Genomic DNA, 25647 nt, shown 5'->3' with positions numbered 1-25647 from the left:
ACACATACATGTGTATATACACACACACACATGTGTACACACACACGTGTATATACACGCACACGTGTGTACACGCACACACACACACGTGTTGTTTAAGAAGGAACTGCAGATGCTGGAAAATCGAAGGTAGACAAAAATGCTGGAGAAACTCAGCGGGTGTTTTTGTCCACATGTATATAGGAACGCACATGAACATCAAACACATGTGTATACACACACACACACACACACACATATATATATATATATATAATATTTCTATAATATATGTGTATGTATATAGATAGATAGGTAGCTAACTAGATAGTGGACACAAGATGCTGGAGTAACTCAGCGGGTGAGGCAGCATCTATGGAGCGAAGGAATGGCCGATGACCTGAAGAAGGGTCTAGTCCTGAAACTTCGCCCATTCCTTCTTTCCAGAGATGCTGCCTGTCCCGCTGAGTTACTCAAGCATTTTGTGTCTACCTTTGATTTAAACCAGCATCTGCAACACACACACACACACTCAAAAAAACAAGCGATAGTAGTGTAATAATAATAGTCTATTGAAGTTCAGAGCTTATTTGAAGTTGTAGTGTTTAAGTTCAAAGCACAAAATGCTGGAGTAACTCAGCGGGACAGGCAGCAACTCTGCAGAGAAGAAATGGGTGACGTTTCGGTTGAGACTCAAAGTTACCACCAAGTTATGCTTTAACTTAAAAAAGATAGACGCAAACAGCTGGAGTAACTCAGCGAGTTACTCACCTATTATTTTTCTCCAGAGATGCTGCCTGACCCCACTGAGTTACTCCAGCTTTTTGTGGCTATCTTACATTTCCTTGATCACTGAAGGTAGACACAAAAATCTGGAGTAACTCAGCAGGACAGGCAGCATCTCTGGAGAGAAGGAATGGGTGACGTTTCGGGTCAAGATCCTTCTTCACTGTCTGCTTTGATATGTCGCTTTCACACCATACCCTTCAACATATCTCTGTCTTCCTCTCCCCTGACTTAGTCTGAAGAAGGATCTCAATGAGAGTGAGGGTTGACTGTCTGAAGAAGGGTCTCGACCTGAAAGATCACCCATTCCTCTCCAGAGATGCTACCTGTCGTGCATTTGCCATCCTATGGATGCTATGGCTGCAACACAAAATTTGTCTTTCCCAGCTGGTCAACGAAAGAATGACTTTTTAGACCGAGCTGGAAAGAGTTAATTAAGGTGCAGAAAAAGAGGTTGAGAGGAAGGTGTGCCTTTTAACATAAAGCAAATAAAGGGAAGCATTTTGTTCACCATAAAACTTCATCTCACTTATCCCAGTTCTGATGCAAGGTCGATGACCTGGAACTAACTACTTGTCCTGCGTCCATGCTGTTTCTCTAAACTTAATAGTCTGGTTCGAAAGAAGGGCAATCTAAATTTGGGACATCAATTAATGGTCAGCAAATTATGTTAAAATGGAGCACGTTTCCAAAGGTAAAAGCGTAAGCTAGTATCAAAATGGAATTTGTCAGAGCTTACAACACAGACAGTTCCTTCGGCCCACTTTGTCAGTTTCGTCCAAGTTGGTATACTGGCAGTCGTAAGTAGCTTGGACAAGCATATTTCACTTGGGCAGCTTACACCCCAGCGGTATTAATGTAGACTTCTCTAACTTCAAGTAAAGACTTTATAGACTTTGTTTCTCTCTCCATCCCTCCTCCCCCTTCCCAATTCTTCGATCAGACTAACTGTCCCCGATTCCATTTTATCTCTGTTTGCTTTGTTGTCACCTTCTCCGAGCTAACAATGATCTATTCTACATTTGCCTTGATCCTCATTTCTTTTAATGTCTCATTTTCACACACTTCCTTGTCTCATTTTCACACCCTTCCTTATCTCTGTGTCTCCCTTTCCCCTGAATCTGAAGAAGGGTCTTAACCCGAAACATCACCCATTCCTTCTATCCAGGGATGTTGCCTGTCCCGCTGGGTTACTCCAGGATTTTGTTTCTATGTGCAGACTGGCATACTGTCCCATTTGGTTCGTAGCCCTCTAAATCCTTCCTATCCATAACTGTTAATTTTAAAGTTATTCAGACTTAAAAGTTGAAGATCAAATTGAATTGAACCTGCACCCGCTGAGTTTCTCCAGCACTTTTGTTTACCTTCGATTTTCCAGCATCTGCAGTTCCTTCTTAAACAAATTGAATTGGATAGTAGATACCTAAAATTTGAATGGAATAAATACAATTCTGAAGACCGTTTGGCCCATCGTTCCTTTGCCAGATTGTGGAGGAGGTGAAGGTAGTGGGGTAGGGGACGCCAACCAGGTTGGCTTGGCTTCCCCCCCCCCCCCTCTCCTCCTTCCTGACTGGCAATAATTCAGCATTTTCTTGTAAAGCCTTTGTAGTATTCAGAGTTCATTGTGATCGGTGAAGTGTTGCCATACTTGTGGGAATACAATCTCTCCTTCTCATACCCAGTGCCCTTTCATAGTCTTAACCCCTGATAGCCTGATCAAATATTCAAACCAGCACTTGTTCTGTTGATACACGATTAAAGTCAGAGTCGTACAACAAGGTAACAGGCCCTCAAAAGCCTATCTGTCCAAATGTCTTTTTAAATGTTCTTGTACCTGTCTCAGCCACTTCTTCTTCACAGTGTGTTCCATATATCCACCAGAATCTTTGTGGGAAAAGTTGTCCTATTAAACTTCCTCCCCCTCACCTTAATTGAATGGCCTCCAGCTCTGGATTTCCCCAACCCCCCGGAAAAAGTCTGCATTCATCCCAGTAAAATACACACGGCGGATTCTGGAAATACAAAATCCTTTTTTTTTTTTTTTCAGATCCCATTCTTTAATTTTGTGCATAAGCATTTTGTGGCATTGCCTGTGAAGGGACATTTTTCTTCTCTGCTCCTCTACATTTGCTTGGTGGTTGGGGGGGTAGGAAGGGAGGACTAAGCCAATAATCAAATGTAAAGATTTTTCCCTTTCCTGATTTTGCCCTCCCTCAGTCCACTGTGAATGTGAACTTACGACTGCAAAATCAAAAAGTGAACATCTATTATGGTCCATCATGGAAAACCATTCTATTTTGGCATTATATGTGTGTTAAACTATAAATCTTCTTCCTGCCCTCGGGCCTCTCTTCCCTGCTCTCTGACTCCAACTAAAAACTAATACTAAAGAATAGAGAAGAACCAGGGTAACTCAGCCCCACAAACTTATTAATTGAGATTATGACTAGACTCTGGCCTGTTTGGTTTCTCCAATCTTTGATACTGTTGGTTAGAATTATTCATCTCAGATTCATCAGTTGACTCAGGATTATTTGTGATTTCTAAACCTAAAATCCTTTGTGTGGAAATGTTTCCTAACTTTTATCTTCATTGGCTTTGTTCTAAGTTTTGGGCTGCGCTTCCTATAAAGATGCGACCTAATATCTGAATTGTGCGCATGTACGGGGTCTCGGGCTGGGCGAGGACTGTGGAATCAGCAATCATTTCCAGGTGCTTTGAAGATGTGTATTACAGAAATGAGTTGCTTGAAGCTTAAATAAAGTTTAAGTAAATTTGAATTTTTCATTTGCCTCACAACAATATCTTTATAAACTTTTAAATTAAATCTGTTTGGGACTGAGATAGGGAAATGAAGTTAAGATTCATTTCTGAATGTTGAAACATTTTCTGAAGTCATAGTCATGGGGAGATGTAGCACAGAAACTGGCTGTTCGGCTAGCTGAGACTGTGTTGATCATCACTAGTTCAATTTAATCGAAAACCAGGTGCTGGAGGAACTTAGCAGGTCAGGTAGCATTTCTGGAGGGAAAGTACAGATGACCTTTCGGGTCAGGGCGGGTTCTTTCAGTCTGAAGAAGTCTCGTAACCTGAGATTTCATCTATCCATTCCCTCCATGGATGTTGCCTGACCTGTCGAGTTCCACCAGCATTTTCTTCTTTTTTTGTTGTTGTTCAAGACTCTTGCATCTGCATTTGTTTGTGTGTTCTCATTTCATCAAACTCCACATCACCTTTGCTCCTCCCCTTCCATATTTACCACTCTCCGATGCACTTTTATAATTTATAGCGATCGATTATCCTTCCGTCTCGTGTCTTTGGGCGGCGGGAAGAAACCCACGCAGTCACAAGGAGAGCGTGCAAACTTCGCACAGACAGTACCCAAGGTCAGGGACAAACTCGAGTCTGTGGCAAAGTGAGAGAGCAGCACCATGGGCTGCGCCACTTTGCTACCCATAAATTTGATTTTCCTACTCTTGCAATTCATTTAATAGTCACTTCTTGATATTTAAAATTTAGTAGAGGTGAGCAATTTGAGCCCATGAAATTAAGTAATGTCTATTAAGTCATTGTAATAGATATTTTGGCTTAAATATGGTTTTATCTTCGCAAAATTGACGGATAAGCAGTACCATTTAAGCTGCTAAAGAATTAAACTTGTGCTGGCGCACTTTAATATTGCACAAATATACTTGAGGTAATTTTTCACCACTGATTAATTTAGCCAGCTCCAATCGTAAGGATAGGAATAATGACCAAAAACACTTTAAAAGGTGCTTTTATCTAGTTACCGGTTTCTGTATAAAATGTATGAAAAATTACATTATAAAACCGAACTAATATAATAATGAATTGGAACGGCTTCAATAACGTCATCCATTATTCCCATCACTGTTGCCAGACATGGCATTATTACCACTTCAGCCTGTGTTATGTAACTCAATGATGCTTCCTCCAGATGTAGCTGATGTGAGAAGGTGCAGAATTTATGTAGCACGGTATTTTTCAAGATTAAGATTTCCTATGTCCATTTCTGAAATGTTTTGAGCAACATTTTTATCTACAATTGTTAATATACTTCAGTGAAATTATATTAGCAGAGCGTGCGTGTCTGTGCCATGATTTTTCCACTCATTGTAAATTACCTTTGAGTGGAGAAAGCAGATTTTTTGTCTGCATCGAGGTTACACAGCAGAGGCTAGAAGCAGTGTTAAAGTGGGCATCTCTTCTCTGCGAGTGTGCACTGCAATTAACCCAAATGGCACATCTGCACAGTACAGATGTGCAGTTTCTCAGCCAGCTGTAGTGTCTGATTTTGACTGCCAATTTGGGCTGTAACCCAGTGGTTTGGGACTGACCAAACTCGTTTATGTAACAACCTGCCTGCCAACAGTGAGGAAATGGCGAGGTGCATTTGGTCTTAGTTTCAAGCTGTGTGTGGCAATGAATCCACAACTGGCTTTTTTTTAAAGTAGGACTGCCAAAAATATTATTTTGAGATAAACATTATTCTGATTTGCTCTTCTACCTGGAGATTTCAGCGAGAAAATTGATTTTTGTTAAACTGTAAAGCTAAGATGGATCACCAGGGTTCATAATACAGCACACGTTTAAAAAGGGCAAAAGATAAGAAGCAGTGGCTCAGCGACGAGAGGTTTTGGTGCTTAGCTTGCAGACAAAAACGGTGAAAGGTTTTCAGTGGAGCTGAAGAAGGGTCTTGACCCGAAATGTCACTTTTCTCCAGAGATGCTGCCTATCCCATAGAGATACTCCAGCATGTTGTGTCTATCTTTGGAGCTCTGGAGACTGAATGACATCTTGCCCTTGGACAGCAGGTAGGAGTTAATGTGTGTGGGATGTTGCATTTATAGATTTGGGAAAGGAGTGTCAAAAATAGTGCAGGAAGCACTGAAGGGGAGAGAGAGAGAGAGAGAGAGAGTGAATGGAACTGAAATGAGTGGGAGGGATTGACTCTCAAGATGACACACAGTTTCCTATTTCAGAAAAGTGATAGGAAAATGGATATCTCAACTATTCACCAAGGGCAAAGAGAACTCTTAATAGCTCGGATGAGACTTTTCCCTTGTCAGTCCAAGCTTGAATTTAGATTTAACTGGCAATGAGTTTATCTGTCATCTTGATGGATATTTGCTCGCTGGGACTGCTTGCCGTAATGCAGTTAGGTACCTGAGCACTTCCTGACTCATTCAACTTCAAAATGCTTCAGTTTTGTATAAGACGTCTGGTATGAGGGGACTTGATATAGCTGTTGGCAATGCGGGACCATGTATGTGGTTTGTCAGACATTACACTGCCAAAATGTTGAAAATAGCCCAAAATTACAGACTAGTATAGACTTCTTTTTGTTGCTCCTGTTTGTAGCAATAGGCACTCATTAACCATGAGGTGGAGCAAATTGCTTTGATTTATATTTTGAAACTTTTTATCTAATTACAATTTAATTCTGTTTTATTTAGGCCAGCGTTTATATGCAGCTCAGTTCAGGAGAGGACGCAAAGTGCTGGAGTAATTCAACGGGTCTGGCAGCGTCTCTGGAGAAAATAGATAGGTGACGTTTCAGGTCAAGATCTGAAGCTCCACAGACGCTGCCTGACCCGCTGAGTTACTCCAGCACTTTGTCATTTTACACTTCAAGAGATCTGGATGTCCAAATAATATTTTAGCAGCAAAATGCTTTTTGGAAGAGCAGTCTCTAGAGGAAATATGACAGCCACTTTGCAAGCAGCAGAATCCCACAAAAATCTATTCCTACGACGTTGAATATCTGATGAAATATTAAAGCACATGGAATCATTCCTCCCCTATTGAAATAGTGCTACAAGATTACTTATATTCAACTGTAAGCCTGTCTATCCTTTGTCTCATTCTCCGGTAATTCTACTGTACAGCACACTTCAACACTTAATAGGGCTGGCACCTTTGGTGTTGTCTCTTGTAGGACATGCACTAACAAGCAACTGTCCCAGGAACCAAAGTAATAACTGCCGCGGCATAACTGACACCATACAGAAAGATCTTTATTAAATGCCTATGTTTTATGAAAGACAGTACCTAACATTGAAACAATATTTTGCCCTCCCGATTGTTTGACTAGAATTTTACAACAGAAGTGCTGGTAATGGTTGCTCTCAATAACCCACCCATTATCTTTCCCCACCCCACCCCCTTAAAAAAAAAAAAAAAAAAAGATCCCCCTCAACCTCATGGATTGTCGTCAGTCAGTAGTAGACAGCATTTTAAGGGGCTTCAGATAACGTGGTAAAATAGATGACATCATAAAACATAAGAACCTGAATTTATTGAATGCCATCAAACCCTTAAAATTAAATTACTTTTTTAAAGAACTTGCTGTCCAGTCTCTAGTATTTCTGGATAGAGTGTGCGCTCTCCCCCCTTTTAAATCATCTTGCTTGAAAATGTTGTCAGCCATGCAGCTTTAATCCTTTGTTGAGCTCCAGCGCTGTTGCTGTCAATGGATGTTGCACGATTTGCAGAGAGGTGCAATCATCAGGCCTGATGTAAAAGTAAATTGATGTGCATTTGAATTTGTCTTCATTGAATCTCTCTCGTGAAAGCTATACAGTTGCCGATTTTGTTTGTCCCTGCAACAGTGAAAGGTTATTCTGTATGAAATGAAGGTGAGCCTGTCTTCTAAAAGCGGAGCGCTCAATAATTTGAGACTGTCGAAAGAGTATTGAGTAACGCTCACACAATTAACTTGACATATAGTTTTCCCGATCAGCTTTTTACCCGCATAGTGCAGCTAATATGCTAGTGACACAGTATCTGATGCTTATTGATGGGTTCATGGCTGTGGATTTATTCAATTTTGGATCATATCTACGTGCTGGCAAATAGATTCAAGGGCGATAGCCAATGTATTATGGATCATTATTAGATAGGGTTGCTGTTTGACGCATTTACTGATCTGCACAGAGGGGAGAGCAAATGAAAGCAAATCGCAATGACGCAAAAGTTTTCAGATGGTGATTTATCCACGTTGCAGTTCCTGCATCTGTTTGACATGTAGCAACTGATGCTTCTCAATCATAGGCCACAGCTTAAAATATCCTCCATAGACACCATCTCCTTTTGTAAGGGTGAGAGTGTTCCTGGTGTATGATGGTTGTTGATCAGTGTAGATGGAAACTTTATACGGTTGGACCATTTTACTTTCTGTGCAGTTAACTGAAGTAGTGATTGGGAGAGATGGTTTCCATTAGCAGGAGGGTGGTTCATCATTTCTAAGAGCAGAATTGGGCCAATCGGCCCATCAAGTCTACCCCGCCATTTAATCGTAGCTGATCTATTTCCTCTCAACCCCATTCTCCTGCCTTCGTCCCGTAACTCCTGACACCACAGGACAGACATACAAGAGGTACCAGTGAGATGTTTCTTTTAAGTTGGAGAGAAGGAACTGCAGATGGTAGAATGCACAACACAAAGTGTTGGAGGAACTCAGCGGATCAGGCAGCATCCGTGATGGGAATGGGATAGGTGTTGTTTTGGGTCGGTATCCTTCAGACTGATTGTTTAAGAAAGAACTGCGGATGCTGGAAAAATTGAAGGTAGACAAAAATGCTGGAGAAACTCGGCGGGTGAGGCAGCATCAATGGAGCGAAGGAATAGGTGACGTTTCGGGTCGAGACCCTTCTTCAGACTGATTGTAGTAGGGAGGAGAAAACTGGAAAAGAGAAGTGCGGGAAAGACAAATCCTGACAAGTGAAGGGTGGATACAGGTGAGGAGGGTTAGAGTGGCAAATAGAGCGGCATGTGGCTGTAGTAGTGAGTAGGTCAGAGCATGGTGGAAGAGTAGCAGGAATCGGAGGGGAACAGTGAGAGGGTCCTAGAACACTGTAACTGCGAGAGTGTAGATTTAATAATTTCTTCCAAAAAAAGGAATTGGATGTTTGTAAATGCATGCAGGGTTACGGAGAGAGAGCATGGGATTAATTGGATAGCATTTTCAAAGACCTGACTGTAACATTCTCTGATAGTTTTACTGGGTTTTGATTGAGTGGATTCGATACGAGAATTTTCGAATGCATCGATAATAAAAGCGTAAATTGTTGCCCATCGTTTGCAGCATTGTTTCATGCCGCCTTGTCCTCAGCTGAGAAGGAATAAAATGCACTGGGAAATTTCCCATGGTATTCCCCGTTGATAAATGTTAAGGATTGACAAGTCTGTCAGTTCAAGAGTTGGAGGTGGGTGGGGGATAGTCTGGAAACATCAAAGTAATTTCCCCAAACCCATTCAAAGAGTGAAGGAAATTAAAGATGACAAACTACAGAACTTCCCCAAATAAAAGATATTTTCTGTAAGAATGAGGGGTGTGGTGAATGCTGTAAACAAATAAATGGAATAAGATCAATTCCGGTCACTTGCAGTAGTGTTTAATTGACAAGAGAATCGGTCAATCGCCCTTGTTGTGGCTGGGAATAGCATAGTGAACTAAATGCAGCTTTTCATTTAATATACTTGATGGCACGAGTATGATGAATGACAAAAATATTGCCCCAGAGTCTCCTTGAGAGCAGATCTTTTAGCTATATTGTGACAGTCAGTACAAGCAGATTTATTGGGAAAGAAACGTATGGTATGGGGGAATTACTAATCCTTTTCTATAACAGAAAACGTGTCGACTACAAGGTTATTTAAAAAATATTGTACATGTACTGGAACCCTTGGTAGTGCTGTGCCATGGCAACATAATCTGACTCTATAACAAATGAAAAACTGCATTTGTATTGTATTCTGAACTATGTTGCAGAGACCTCTATTGGCATAGAGCCAAACCAGATGTGAAAATGGACACCTGCTTGTTTAAAAGTCCCCGATCAAAGGAATGCTTTTCATATTCTATGTTGTTGTATTTTAGTTTTCCACCCTTCTTTTTTACAGTACTGGCGCCTAAGAGGTGCTGTTATAAATTAATCCTGTGAGATTTAATGATTAAAGCAGAGTACATAGCTCCCCAGCTGCAAGGTTGCGCAAAGCCAATTCTTTGCTGTTGCTTTTATCTCTCTTGTTAAATGGTAACAAAGGCATTTCAGATTGTCTGGAATGCCTGACTTCTCTTGTTTGAAAGATTAGGGCTGGTGGCGTCTGAATGGCTTCAGTGGCACAGGTACTGTCTCCGAATAGCTTACAGATCCTGTCTGTTGGGTCGGGAACTACCTGGACTTGAATGCTGTGCTGTTGAGCCCCCAGTCTGTGATGACGAGTTACTGCACAAGGTCTTGTTCCCCAAGGGTAGGGAATCAAGAACCAAAGGACATGGTTTAAGGTGAGATGGGGAAGATTTAATAGGAACCTGAGGGGTAACTATTCCACGCAGAGAATGATGCGCATACGGAACCAGCTGTCGGAGGCAGGCACTATTACAACATTTAAAAGACATTTGGACAAGTATTTGGATAGGAAAGATTTAGAGGGAGTGTTTAAGAAGGAACGGCAGATGCTGGAAAATCGAAGGTAGACAAAAGTGCTGGAGAAACTCAGCGGGTGCAGCAGCATCTATGGAGCGAAGGAAATAGGCAACGTTTCGGGCTGAAGAAGGGTTTCGGCCCGAAACGTGGCCTATTTCCTTAGGGTTTCGGCCCGAAACATTGCCTATTTCCTTTGCTCCATAGATGCTGCTGCACCCGTTGAGTTTCTCCAGCACTTTTGTCTACCTAAGATTTAGAGGGATATGGGCCAAACGTGGGCAGGTGGGACTAGTGTAGATGGGGCATGTTAGTTGGCATTCATAAGTTGGGCTGAAGAGCCGTTTTCTGTTCCGAATAACTTGACTAGTTGGACAGCGTAGATAATGGGACTAACGAGAAGGCCATCCAGGGGTTGCTTCTCATGTCTGTTAACCTGTGTTTTAAATTTCTCCATACATTGGTCATACATTAGGTGTCTAGCTATTCTAGTGAGCCTCAGCCCTGAAGTCTATAACTGATGCAAGGTTTCCGGGGAACAACAGCTAGGGGATTATACACCGCAATACGCTGTCTGTGTGAGTAGATGAGAAAATTGAGGGAAAAGTCCAATCTTTGATGGACAACATGATTTAATCAAGGAACAGATTCTTTATTCTGCTCTCTTTAATTTTGTGAATAATTACAGTTCTGCTTGTTACATAATGAGAGGCAGACTATTTCAGTAATTCCCTCTGCTTTGTTTCCCACCATCCCCACCTTCTTTTAAATTTCTGTATGATAAAATGTATGTATTTGATTGTTAAAATCTAGCATTTAAATCGCAGAGTAGCAAAATTAGTGGGAATGGTAGATGAAAACGAGTTACTTATAGACTGAAAGTTTTAGATAGGAATATACTGATCGTGGCCGTAAAGAAAAAGAGTATGCCTTCAGTGTGTGTCCTGCAAGATCATTATTATGTACCAAATCTCTCCTATTCAATACATTTATTTTGAAAGGTCTGTTATGTTGGGAATAGTGAGATCCTAAATATATATAGAGCATGATCCCATAAAAGTAGGTGGTGGCTTTGTTTTGCCTTTTGTGGTCTGATCCGTTGTTGGCAAATATGTCAAACAGGGAACCAGTACTTATCTGCAGTTTTATTTAATAGCACAAAATGAACCTATCTCCCCTGACTTTTTAAAAATAATAAAGTACATTTCTTCTTGCCTTGCCAGCAAAGGTCATCCATTGAATATTGGAACTTCACAATGTTTGCATTTTGGGCCACGTGGTCACTATAGAGTCTGAATAACTTAAGGGATAAACATTTTGAATGTGGAGACGATCACTAAATTTCCAACTTTTTTTTTTTTTTCCCCCCCTTCAGGAGCAGTTTTTCACGCAGTGTAATGGTTGTCAGTCGACAGCTGAAGCTCCTTGCCTAGTGGAAGAAGTCAATCTTAAAGAGATTCTTGCCATGTGTGTTCCAAGAAAATGGGTGTTAATGCTTCTACCTACCCGTATCCATCATGTCAGACAGCTGGGGTGAAAACGCATTCGTCTAATGCAATCGGTGGTAAGAATTTTATTCTGTATCATTGGAAGAGATTAAGCAGGATCCAATTTGCGCACCAGGAATGCACTGTGGTTTCAAAATGAATTCTGAAACAGTGACTTCACGGAAGATAGATTTTATGGTACCTTCTTGGTTTCTTTTTCAAATTAGGATTGTTCTCTTCAGGGCAGAGCGCGTTTAACTGGAGAAGCTGTTTCTATCGGTAGGTGGATTAGTAACTGGGGGACATGGGTTTTAGATTTCTGCCAGAGATATAGGTGAGGAATAGTGCTTAAGCAGAATGTTTCTTCTGATGTGGGAGGTGCTGCCTCATTCATTAAAAAACACTGCAAGGGTCACATTGAGGTAGATTGTAGATTAGATGGAGTCGATTGGAGGGTGGCGGTGCATAATTGACCTGCAAAGATATTTAAAATACTCTGAAATGCAGTTTGTTTTCTATCTTTTGACATGCCCAGGTTTTGTATAAGTGTAGGTATTTCATATCATAGGGGTTATTGACTGTGTGAGGATGAATAAGGAAGGATCCTCACCCGTATCCACACATTTTTCTGGATATTAATCATGATCAATTGCAATGGTTTCTATATTGGTTTCAAGATGACCTTCATGCAGTTACTTTCATTTTTCTATGTTGTGTAATCAAATACACAGCATCCATTTTGGCTGATCAGTACCCTGCAGAGAGCAATCACGTTTTCAAACATAATATATCTGAAAAATATCGTGCATGGTATTGATTCAGATTGTTCACAAGACTTGGTTCTTGTTAATCTGGTATCTTCGTTCGCTGTGCTATGCGAAGTTATCAAAGCAAAAGAAATTCTACCTGTCAAAATATTAGAGGGCTTAAACCCAGTTTGTTTTTCGTGATATCTTTCTGATCTTTCGATGTTTCATGCTGCAACTTGTGTACTGTGAGTGCGTGCATTGCTCTAAGTTTTGAAGTCTTTCATTTTCCTGTTGGGCTTTGTGGCTTGCGAGCTTGATTTATTAGCCTGTAAAACATACCTTGCGTGTGTGTTCTTTTAAAGTCTTCTGGCATCATAGTAGCATGAGTTAATTCCTTAGATCCGTTTCAAGTCCAGTTCAGACGGCTGGGAGGGGCCCGTCTGGTAGAATGGAGAATTAAAATTCCCAATCTTGTTCCTTTTAAAAGAAGTACATTACTATCCCTTTTAATTCTGTTCTAACCTTGAGCTTTGCTTGAGGAAGGTAGTAGGATGGCTAGTTTGCAAAGTGTTTTCCCTTTTTGTTTTAAGGAGTGCAACGTATGGGTTTACTATAGAGAGATGTTCTGCCAAAGAAAATGTATGCAATTGCTAAATTAGTGCTTAAATGAAGGTTTGCCAGTCTGAACCCCCCCTCCACACACAAACACCTTCCTTGAATAAGGGATCTGAGCATTGACGTGGCACCAAGAACTCTTAACGATTGATTGACTGCAAACAGAAAATAAGAGTTAGTGTTATTGAGTGCTGAATATAGAAATTGCAGATGGAAGCTTTGTCCCTGTGCCAGAAACCTCAGCATGTCTTTGATTACAAATCTTAACAGAGTTGAGAGCTGTGCATGGCAGTGTGGGAGGAAACAAAGTTAACAATTTTTTTCTTTCCAACTCTTTCAACGCTGGGGAAACTTTCAGAACTTTGAGGGATCAATTTAGGCGGTGGAAACTTTGACTTGAGCAAAGCTTTGAGTTTTGCCCTTTGATTTTGCAATCGTCCCAAGATGTAGTTTTTTGTTTTTTTTTAATTGCTGTCTTCTCCTTCCAATCTAAGCTGTTTACTTGGTGCCTTTTCCCACATATACTTTGAACAGATCTAAATTCTAATGGCACCTTGAGTTTTGGGGAATGCTTTTCTCTGGGTATGGGTTGCCTTTGGGGAATTTTGTAATTGTCTACAGTCTAAAATTCTGTTCTATTTATGCTGAGTTTTTTCAATACGCTGAAAATTCTGTCACCCCACTATTGACGAGTGGACAATAAAGTCTGGGATTTTTAATCTTTTTTGATACTTAAAACACTCCTTAAACGAGCCTTAATGTGTGTGTTGGGGGTGGGGGGGGGATCTTCCCACCTCCCCACATCTGTCTGAAGAAAGGTCTTGACGCAAAAGTCACCTATTCCTTCGTTCCATAGATGCTGCCTCACCTGCTGAGTTTCTCCAGCATTTTTGTCTACCATCCATTTTTCCAGCATCTGCAGGTGTTTCTTAAACAAAGTTCATTTAACTCTGGCTATAAATAATCTGACCTGTGGTTTGCTTATTTCCCGGACAGAATCTCCTTCGCACCCACAGTTTGGATGTCAACTGGATGGGAAGTTCTGCATCTCTGGGCTGGGCCAGGACAAGCGCGAGAAGAAGAAGAGCTCCAACCTCGCCCTGCTGAAGAAGAAGCTGTTCAGGCGTCGCAAGTCGGCCAAGTCAGCGGACCATGCCAAGCACATGCGTGAGCTCCTGTGTGGGTGGGACGTGCGTGACGTGGGCCTGCTGGTGAAGCAGTATGAAGCAGCTTTGGCCGTGAAGGAGCTGGTGTTCCAAGCGTGTGTGGCCAGGCCAGAGGCCAGCCGGTTAAATGAGGACCTGGCCAAGCTGTATCAGTTCAAGTACTGTACTGACGTGGACCTGATATTCCAAGACACATGCTTCCCCGTCCACCGCGCCATATTGGCAGCCCGGTGCCCTTTTTTCAAAACCCTGCTCTTGTCTAACCTGGACCGTGCCGAGCTGGTGATGGACATCAGCACTGTTGGCATAGACATGCCGATATTGTCCTCCCTTTTGCACTACTTGTACAGTGGAGAGTTCGGCATGCGCGACTCCCAGATCAAGAACGTTGATGTCCTGGTCCGCCTCAGTGAGGAGTTTGGCATGCCCAACGCCCTTCACTTTGACATCTACAGCCTCCTGGAAAGCTGCTGCTACTACGACGCAGTCCTCAGTTTCACCTCCAGCCCCGAGGTGACTGATGGTTTTGAGGGGTGCCGTCTGGAGGGGGATTTCCGCTGCCACAAGGCCATCCTCTGTGCCCGCTCGCCCTTCTTCCGCAATCTCCTCCAGAAGCGGATTCGCAGTGGCGAGGAGACCACGGATCGGACCTTGCAGACTCCAGCTAGGATCGTTCTCAACGAAGCAATCATTCCAAAGAAATATGCAAAAGTCATTTTGCATTGCATGTACACAGACCTGGTCGACCTGGACTTGGTTCTGCCGTTCAGCCCCTCTTCAGGATGCTTGAGAGAAGTGCAGGATGAATCGGGGAAGGACAGCGAGACTCGATTGGAGAATGCAATGGAGCTCTTCCATATAGCACTCTTCATCGAGTTTGATATGCTGGCACAAGGTAAGGAGAAAGTGCTTGGAATGTGTGGGGGGTGAGGGGAGGGGGGGTGATTAAATGGGAGAAATCTACTCTGTAATGAGTGGCTACTTATGCAAGTCTTTGAAGATAGTCGTTGCAGAGGTGAATGCAAGGAACTGCAGATGCTGGTCTGCACAAGACACCTGGAGTAACTCAGCAGGTCAGGCAGCATCTCCACAGAACATGAATAGGCAGTGTTTTGTGTCGGGGCCCTTCAGACTGGTGGGAGGGGGGAGCAAAAATCTGTGGGTAAAACACTGGTCCAGCCAGCACCCGTATCACTTCTGTATTTCTGCATTTATTCATGCTTGGGGGGGTTTGATGAGGTGACGTGCTAGAGTGGAATCAAAAGGTTCAAAGGTTCTTTATTTGTCACATACACCAATCGGTGTAGTGAAATGTGGATTGCCATTGCAGCACATTAAAAAGAATACAACATAACAATAATAAAGAAATTTAAACATAAAAACATCCCTCCACAATGTTTCGCATTATGAGGGAAGGCACAAAGTCCAGTCCACATCCCCATGTCCACCCATAGTCGAGCCTATTGAGGCCTCCGCAGTCGCCTTTACGGAGGCCCGATGTTCCAGGCCTGTGAGTGATTCTCGTTACACAGTGAGACCAGCAGAACTGGAAACCTTCTGTAGATCAGCAAAGGTTACAGGGTGATTTGATATTCAACATCTTAAATTATCGCAAATAGGAAAACTTGTTCTCGGTGCAGAAGTCTTGGTAACCAGAGAACACTGAGTTGTGATGCTGTCAAAAGGATTTGTGAGGAAAACAATAGGCGGAGAGCGTGTGATATAATATTCGTGCCAATAGAAGAGATTAAATGTAAATGTTCTAAAGAAAATTAAATAAAAGGTGGGGGTGGGGAGGAATTGCAAGTTGCCACAGAATGCTTGCAAGGATTTACGAGCTCTTTCATTAAAACATAGAATGTGGAGGAGGCCATTGGGCGAATGCTTCACCATTCATTGAGGTCATGGCTGGTCTTACTTCAGTGTCCCGTTACCACGCCAGCCCTGCATACCTCATTCCCAGGGTGAGGCAAACTGGAAGAACAGCATATTCTGCGTGGGTCGTCCACGACACGACGATATGAACATTTGAATTCTCATCGCCCATCTGCCCTCCTGATCATCTCTGATCCCCTGACTCGCATCCTTGGGCGGTAGAGTTGCTGCCTCACAGCGCCAGAGACCCGGGTTCCATCCGGACTACGGGTGCTGTCTGTACATTCTCCCTGTGACCGCGTGGGTTTTCTCCGGGTGCTCTGGTTTCCTCCCACATTCCAAAGATGTACAGGTTTGTAGGTTAATTTGCTTTGGGGAAATTGTATAGTGCGTAGGATAGTGCTTTGTCTGGCAGCAGTCTATATTTCTATGAATTCACCATTCTGGGCTGAAATGAAAATTGGAAATAATCAGTCAATGCAGTAACTTGATTGAAAGAGGAAGGTACGTTTATTATGTGCTTTATGATGACATGGTGGTTGCCTTTCTCATTTTGTTCTCACTTGATGAAAAGAGCTGATAGATGATGGATAAAAGTGCCTACTTAACAAGTCCAGTCATGTGCAAAAGTTCACGCTGAATTGTGGGCTTGTGCGTGATTCTAATATTTTCCAAAAATCAATTTGTATTTTATTGTTCAAATTACCTGTAATCGCTCCTGAATAGCATTTTAAACCTGACAGCTGATCATTTCACTGTTATACTTCATGGTAATGTATAGAAAATAACGGCGAGTTGTTAAGAGTTCACTCACTTGGCTGCTTATGCCCTAATGAAGTGGAATTTGCTGCCAAAATCATTATCTAGAGTCATAGATTCATGCAGCACGGAAACAGGCCCTTCGGCTGAACTCGTCCACACCAGCAACGGAACCCCATCTAATCTAATCCTATTTGCACATGTCCCTCTAAACCTTTCCTGTCTATGTACCTGTCCAAGAATCTTTTTAAATGCTGTTTAAGTACCTGCCTGAACTACCTCCCCAGGCAGCTCGTTCCATATACCCACCACTCTGAGTGGAAAAAGTTGCCCCTATTAAATCTTATCTGCTGCAAATGTAATGTGGGCAGTTAGAGGAACATTCCTTGTTGGCTAGTATTTAAGAAGGAACTGCAGATACTTGAAAAATCAAAGGTAGACAAAAATGCTGGAGTAACTCAGCAGGTGAGGCAGCATCTATGGAGCGAAGGAATAGGTGACGTTTCGGGTCGAGACCCAGAAATTCATTGGCAAGATCATAACTTGTTTGGGAAACGCATTGTGGTTCTAGATGGAGGACATTAGGAGCTGTAATTAAAAATAAGGTTTGAGGATGATCTGTAATGATGGTTGCGTTTTTTTTTGCCTCTGTTGTATTCATATGTTCTAGGAGCAGAATTAGGCCATACGGCCCATTAAATCTACTACAACATTCAATCATGGCAGATCTATCTTTCCCTCTCAACCCCACTCTCCTGCCTTCTCCCTATAACCCCTGGCACCCTCACTAATCAGGAATTTGTCAATGTCCACTTTAAATATTAATCGACTTGGCCTTTGCAGCAGTCCATGGCAATGAAATCTACAGATTCACCAGCCTCTGACTAAAGAAATTCCTCCTCATCACCGTTCTAAAGGTACGTCCTTTTATTCTGAGGCTATGGCCTCTGACAATAAAAGGCCTTTGAAACCGTTGATCCTAGACTCTCCCACTAGTGGAAACATCCTCTCCACATTCACTCTGCCTGGGCCTGTAACTATTGGGTAAGTTTCAATATGCTTCCCCTCTCATGCCTCATTCTAATTCACATGTGATTTCCTTCACAGGCTGTGAAGACCTGATTGTTGAGAGTGCCACACTGGACTCCTTGGTTACCATCCTGAAGTGGAGTTCCCAACCATATGGATCCAAGTGGGTCCATCGGCAGATGCTGCATTTCCTCTGTGAGGAGTTCAGTAACGTCGTTGCTTCAGACATTCTCTTTGAGCTCAGTAAGGAGCACCTGATGGCAGCCATCCAGTCGGACTACCTGCAGGTATTGGCCTCAGTCTGCAGTTAATAAATAAGTTCCCGTTGGAGTTCCAGCGTATTTCAGGAGGTAGTTAATAGAATTGATGGTCTTGAGCAGTTTTCTTAATATTGGTTCCCCCCAGCCCCACAAATCCCTCGATTTTTGTCCGTCCAAACTTGGATTGTCTGGTGGAAGAACTTGTGCATTGAGGTTGACGTTTACCCCACTCTTTGTGAACCATAAGTTTACAAAAGCAAAGAACGACCATATCAGAAAATGTAATAGGTATATGGACGGGAAAGGAATGGAGGGTTATGGTCTGAGTGCAGGGAGATGGGACTAGGTGAGAGTAAGTGTTCGGCACGGACTAGAAGGGCCGAGATGGCCTGTTTCCGTGCTGTAATTGTTATATGGTTATATGGTATAAGTACAGGAGGCCTTTTGGTCCACTGCACCAATGCTAGCTCTTTGAAAGTTTCTTTCTCCTCTTTTCTTTCCCAAATGTAACTCCAGTTTCCTTTGGAACTTACAGTATCTTGTATCTCAATGTCTTAATTACTATGTAATAAAAAGGAACTGCAGATGCTGGCTTAGACCAAAGATAGAGACACAATGCTGGAGTAACTCGACGGGTCAGGCAGCATCTCTGAAGAAAATGGATAGGTGACGTTTCGGGTCAGGGCCTTTCTTCAGACTCAACCCGACCCTAAATGTCACGTACCCATTTTCACCAGAGATGCTGCCTAACCCGCTGAGTTACCACAGCATTGTCTCTATCTTTTTGTGTTTTAATCGTCACCTTTTGTGTTTGTCCACCAGCCACTTCTCTCCAGCTGGTGAGCATGTTTCAGTGGTCGCAAAGTAGATGGCAGGGGCTATCCTAGACTGGTGGGAAGATCAAAAGATTTTGCATGGTGTGACATTCACTGCAATAACTTGTCCGAGTGGGTCTGGTAGACGATATCCATTTACACTGACTGCTCCTGTTTACTTGGGTACCGAGCCTAAATGCCTAGTGCTTTATGAAATGGACCTTTCTTGTGGTCCAAGGTTAATTCTGGCCTTGCCAGTAATCGTCACATCCTGAAAATTAATTTAGATTGATTCATTGTATATGAGGCATTAAGCAGTTCTCAGCTTGAATTAAAAAATCCACTGAGCATTTTAATGGCATACTTCAATTGCATCGCAGCTCAATCAACAGGTGAGATAAATTGCCCACTCTACACGATTTAACATCGCTTGAGCTCAGATGTTAGAGAAATTGTTTTGAATGCCTAAATATATTCAGCACTAACCTTTGCAACACAATATAAAATGCTGCTGTGCTAAATCATCTTGGCACATTTCTGTTTTATTATTTGGAGCCATCTGTATTTGTCATGAATAGCTGGAATCAGGCCTAATGCAGCTCATTAGTTTTGCCCTATTTTTGCTCAGTTCAAACAAACAGTACCACATAATGTAAATGCAACAGATTGGCATATATTAAATGCCAAGTTACAAAATCTGAAATGTAATTTATCAAAAAAAAAAATGCTATAACTTGAGGCCGTTTGTTCTGATCACAGAGATCTTTGTTTTAAAATTGGTTTGCTCTAACCATTTTTATTAGGAGTGTTGACATCAGCTGCTTGCTTCCTGCTCCATTGCAAGCACCCACCAGCACACAGACCTGCAATACCGCTCTATTGGCAGCACCAGGTCTCTTCAGAGCGCAGTAGTATTTTGCATTCTTCTTGCCTGACAGCATCTGAAAAGTCTGGAGGTCCTCTTGTCAAAAGCCAGAATGCTGACGTTAAATGGTGATACAAAGAACTACAGATTTTGGATTCTGAGCAAGTACACTAAGTGCTGGAGGAACTTGCTCAGTTTAGTTTAGTTGAGATATAGAGTGGAAGCGGGACCTTCAACCCACCAAGTCACCACGACCGTCGATCACCCATACACTGGTTCTATGTTATCCTACACACCAGGAGCAATTTACAGCAGCCAATTCACCTACAAACCTGCACGTCTTTGTAATGTGGGAGGAAACCAGGAGCACCCTGAGAAAACCCACACGGCCACAGGGGATATAGAGAAACTTTGCATAGACAGCACCCGTAGTCAGGATCAAATCTGGGTCTCGGGTGCTGTGAGGCAGCAACTCTACCTCTGAGCCACCCAGAGGCTCCGGCTAAGGAAATGAGCGGACCACATTTTGGGTTGGGATATTTCTTCACACTGATAATAGTTGGGGGGGGAGGTGGGGGGAGAGAGAAATGCTGGAAAAGAGAAGGGGGGTGGAGGACAAGACAAAACCTTGTGGGTGAATACAGGGGAGGTTGTGATCGTCAGATAGGTGGAGTGAGTGGCAAAAGTTAAAGGTGAAAAAGGGGACAGGGTGTAGGAAGGAACTGCAGATGCTGGTTTAAATCGAAGATGAACACAAAATGCTGGAGTGACTCAGCGGCATGGGCAGCATCTCTGGCGAGAAGGAACGGGCGATGTTTCGGGTCGAGACCCTACTTCAGACAAGTCGGGGGGAGGGGGGGGGGTCGGGGAGCTCCCCCGCCGACACTAGTCTAAAGAGGGGTCTTGACCCGAAACGTCACCCATTCCTTCTCTCCACAGGAGACAGGGTGTTAGATAAGGAGATACCTACATTAAATGTGGTCATGATATAGACAGCAGTAGTCGGCTTTCATTTTCCCTTCAAGATTTAACATTATCTGCATTTGAAAAAAAATTGAAGGAAAGGTGTCCTTATGATGAGGAAACACTTTTTCACACAGAGAGTTGTGAGTGTGGAGTTCTCTGCCTAAGAGGGTGGTGGAGGCCTGTTCTCTGGATACTTTCAAGAAAGAGCTAGATAGGGCTCTTGAAGATAGCGGAGTCAGGGGATATGGGGAGAAGGCAGGAACGGGGTACTGATTGTGGATGATCAGCCATGATCACATTGAATGGTGGTGCTGGCTTGAAGGGCTGAATGGCCTACTCCTGCACCTATTGTCTTCCAGTTTGAATGATTTGTGTGAAGTTACAGGGATATTAGAAGAATGTTTTAAAGCTAAGGCTGTAAGGAATCTGAATAAATGCAAGAGGGCCATGTACACCATGTACAGGTTGTAATGCTGTCAGTACCTTTCCTTTTATCTATCTCTTTCTATGTTTTTAAAGCTTATTCCCTTTGGGCATAAGAGCACTTCAGAATACAGCACTCTGAAGGAAGAGTAGTTTAACAGGTTTTTTCTTTTAAGAAACTGGTTGTTTTAATTCCAGCTGTCAAAAGTGATACATTTTTACTGAGCCCAAAGGGAACTGGGTAGCTGTGGAATGTGTTTTACATTTGCTGAGTCCTCACAAAATATCTACAGTATACAAAAAATGCTGGAGAAACTCAGCGGGTGAGGCAGCATCTATGGAGAGAAGGAATAGGTGACGTTTTGGGTTGAGACCCAGAAACCTATTTCTGCTGTCCATAGATGCTGCCTCACCCGCTGAGTTTCTCCAGCATTTTTTGTCTACCTTCGATTGTTCCGGCATCTGCAGTTCTTTCTTAAACAAAATATCTACAGACAGCAAACAGTTGTGGAAATGGGAATAAAAATCTTCCAAAACCCAGCAAGGCTGAAGGTAGTTGAAATCCCTGTGTGAAAGACTGGATTGTCATGAAATTAATGCAGCAGAGAAGGAAACTGTTCGGTCCATTGTGTTGTTGTTGGGTCTTTGAATGTCGATGCATGAAAAGGACCTGGAACAGGCTTTTTAACCGATCGAGCATGTTCCATTCATCAACGAGATGGATGACGTGTAGAGCCAAGACCCAAGCCCTGTGAGACCTGATTGTGTTGAGTTCGGATTGGGTCAGCTGTGTATTCTCATAAAGTTTGGGTCAGTCTGTGCCATGTTGTCATGCTTCAGTACTTTTCCAGGTTGGTTTGGACAGAAGTTGGTAAATGCTCAGGTTTGGCCGGCATTTGCATTAGCAGTGGTTTGTTTGGGTATTGTTTTGTTTCTACCCAAGCAGAGCTCTAATAGCCTGTGTCCGAAATCTATATTCTCAACTTTTCCACACACTTTTAAAGCTTTTGGTGAAGAAAAATCTATCTATCAATCACAGATTTTACATTAACAAATGATCTGGCATCCATTGTTATTTGTGGAAGAGTCTCACTTTGTGTGGTAGCGCATCCAGACTTCACACCTGAACAGCCCATTCTTCCTTTGGTTCACACTCTTAGTCCCAGTTCCTAGACCAGTGGAAATAGTTTATCCCCGTTTACCCAATCAGTTGCACTTGAAACCTTCAATAAAATGACTACTTGGCCATTGAAATTCCAGAGAATAGCCTAAAGGGCCAGTCCCACTTACGCAAATTTTTTCGGCGACTGCCAGCACCCGTCATAGTCGCAGCAGGTCGCTGAAAATGTTCAACATGTTGAAAACCCAGCGGCGACCAGAAAAAGGTACGACTCTTTGGGCGACTACTCACGACCGTACAGGCGTCACCCCGCAACATGTCGACATGTGAAGCCTGTATGATCGTGAGTAGTCGTACCAAAGAGTCGTACCTTTTTCTGGTCACAGCTGGATTTTCAACATGTTGAACATTTTTGGCCACCTGCTGCGACTAATGAAGGGTACCGGCAAGTCGAATAAAAAGTCACGTAAGTGGGACAGGCCCTTTATAAAGATACAGTATGAAAGCAGGTCCTTTGGACAGCTGCGTTTGCACCAACCATCAACCACCCACATCCTAGATTAATCCCTCTTTAAATTCTCTCCCTATTTTGTCAAACCTATTTTGTAAATAGGCTTCTGTAAATTGACCATAGCGTCTAGGATTGAGTGCGTGAAGCTGAATGTGTTTCTCATCCCTCGTAGGCAAGTGAACATGATATCCTGAAGGCTGTGATTAAATGGGCTGAACACCAGCTGGCAAAGCGTCTGACAGATGAAGGTGAGTGTTTGCAGGTGTGCTGCGAGAACTGGACTCCCTCTCACTGCAGCCTACGCCGTTTCTACCGTCTTATATCTTCAGGCGTGAGTGGATACCTGCGGGTTGGTGCTGGTCTCTGCTGTCCAGTTGTCATCTAATCTTTTTTTGGTTGATGCCAAAGTATATTATTCTTTGCCAATGTTTGTTGCAAATGAAGGACCCTTTTGTTTGTATGGTCGGATTCTGAATGTGGCCTTGGTTCCCCATTCAAATGTTCTAGGAGCAAAATTAGTTCATTTGGCCCATCAAGTCTACTATACCATTCAATCATGGCTGATCTATTGTACTAATCATTGATCACCCGTTCACACTAGTTCTGTTGTTCCTCTTTTCGCATTCATTCCCTACGTACTAGGGACAATTTACAGAGGCCATTTAGCCTACAAACCTTTGGGATGTGAGAGGAAATTAGAGACGCAGTCAATTAGAACATGCAAACTCCACACAGGTGGCACACAAGGTCAGAATCAAACCTGGGTTTCTGGCTCTGAGGCCGCAGCTGCACCAGTGGGCTGCCCTGTTTCTATACTGTGTGAGGGGTTTGCTGATTAACACATTCTTTAAACAATAGTAAGATAATAATCTAGTGTATATAATCTAGTGAAGATTTTGCTGAATGGGATCGACTAAACCTGGGCTTGGTGTGGAAGTTGGGGGACTATGCTCTGTGCAATTGAGCTATTTCATAACTCACTTTTCGACGGCTGTCATCCTTCACAATTGGCATCTGGTTGCACCTACTTTTCTAGACCCTTTCTGCAAACCCACTGCCAACCTTGCCACCTCTGAACCTGTGACATTTCTTAAAGCTTGTGTGTGTGTGTATGTCTTTTTTTCTCTCCTCGGCTCGCCTGATCGAATCTATATTTGTTTGTTGTTTTGGCTGTGTGTGCTCTTATGAAACGCTTTGTGGCGTTTGCCTGCATTAAGTTGCCCAAATAAATCAAGCTCTTTAGTAATTGCGAATAATATGATCATTATCTGGTTTGCACATAAAGTGTAGCCACTCACAGTGAAGAGCTCTGGGCAATCTACACAACGCTGTCACCACTTGAGCCCAGATCATTGTGGGTTCTCTACATTTCTGTTGCGGACACTGACGATATCCCACAATTGTAAATCAACAGCCTTGAAAATAGTGATCCAAGCATGCAGGACATCTGTGTTCAATGTGGGATTTTGGAAATATTTACTTCCTCCGCCCCACCCTCAACCCCTTCCCCTTTTCCCATCATATTTTGCAAGTTTTATTTAAAGTAGTGAGATAATTATGAGTGTGGATGGCAGCTTAAGAAACATTGTCGTCAACACTGGATGGTTACATTTGCCAACTAGTCTGGAGCCCGATTCAGTGCCTGTTGATACTTGTCTTGCTGTGATCATAACTGTGTTTATTTGCAAAGTCTCAGTGTGTGAATTAACACTTTGGAGCACACACTGAGCTTGCTTGTACATGTTAATTTATTATCATTAATATTTATCTCACCTCTGGCAGAATAGAGATGCAAAACATGTTTGATGAGATCAAGTCTTTAAATCGCCTCATTTGAATTTATTGGCCGCTCTGTTTTGAATTGTGCTTTTCTTTTTAAAGATTTAGTTAGTGTAAAATACTGAGTGAATCCATACCTCACAACTGGGCCAGAATAATTAATCGTGTAAGAAGGAACTGCAGATGCAGATTTGCACCGAAGATTGATACAAAATGCTGGAGTAACTCAGCGGGACAGGCAGCATCTCTGGATAGAAGGAATGGGTGAGGTTTCAGGTCAAGGCTCTTCGTAAGAAGGGACAGAAATCCTTCTATCCAGAGATGCTGCCTGTCCCACTGAGTTACTCCAGCATTTTGTGTCTATTTTCAGAATAATGAACAGGAAATAAACTTCCCTTTTTGCATTTTAGGTAATACTATTCAGAGGCTTTTTCCATTCCCCCCCCCCCACCCCCTCTCCAAGCTCCCACTAACATGAAAACTGAGAATGCGTGTACAAGTCTGATACAAGTAATAATGAGGGGTTGGGTATTCTGTAACTTCAGAGTCTGAAGAAGGGTCCTGGCCCAAAATGTCATCTGTCCATTCCCTCCATAGAGACTGTCCAGGTTCCCCAGCTCTTTACAGCCCAGTGGTATGAATATTGATTTCTCTCACTTCAGGCAGCCCCGGCATTCTCTCTCTATCTCTCCCCCACTCAAGTCGCATTAGCTTCACATTTTCACCCTACAAACAGCTTACAATGGCCTGTTTAATTTATCATCGTTACTTTTTTGCAAATCTTTCAATTGTTCTTTATCTCTCCTCCCCCTTACCTCATCAGGAGAGTAAGGAGGATGAAAGAAGCTTTCATTTCTATAGTACTTTTCACTTGTCTTTCTGTCCCAAAGCACTTTTCCACCAGTGAATTACGGCTTGTATTTAATGTGTGTGTGTGTTGGTCTATAGGTAGCAACAGTAGCCAGCTGAATACTGCTCTGTGATAAGTGTAGGAATTACAGTAGGCGAGAGGAT

General features: G+C 42.7%; 1 protein-coding gene across 2 annotated transcripts in view; it reads left to right on the top strand.

Moving 5' to 3' along the window:
* Window positions 1–11590: 11590 nt before the first annotated feature.
* LOC116967694 (BTB/POZ domain-containing protein 7-like) overlaps window positions 11591–25647 on the top strand; it is a 29344-nt gene continuing 15287 nt past the window's right edge. For both annotated transcript variants that reach the window (XM_033014289.1, XM_033014288.1), the window contains exons 1-4: window positions 11591–11778; window positions 14062–15126; window positions 17973–18181; window positions 23027–23102. In XM_033014289.1, coding sequence (XP_032870180.1) covers window positions 11697–11778; window positions 14062–15126; window positions 17973–18181; window positions 23027–23102 — 1432 coding nt within the window. In that variant the 5' untranslated portion in view covers window positions 11591–11696. The remainder of the gene's footprint in view (window positions 11779–14061; window positions 15127–17972; window positions 18182–23026; window positions 23103–25647) is intronic.

Source organism: Amblyraja radiata, chromosome 41 (assembly GCF_010909765.2).
Source record: "Amblyraja radiata isolate CabotCenter1 chromosome 41, sAmbRad1.1.pri, whole genome shotgun sequence".
NCBI classification, from domain to species: domain Eukaryota; kingdom Metazoa; phylum Chordata; class Chondrichthyes; order Rajiformes; family Rajidae; genus Amblyraja; species Amblyraja radiata.
The sequence above is the reverse complement of the archived record's forward strand: the minus strand, read 5'-3'. Positions and strand labels throughout refer to the sequence as shown.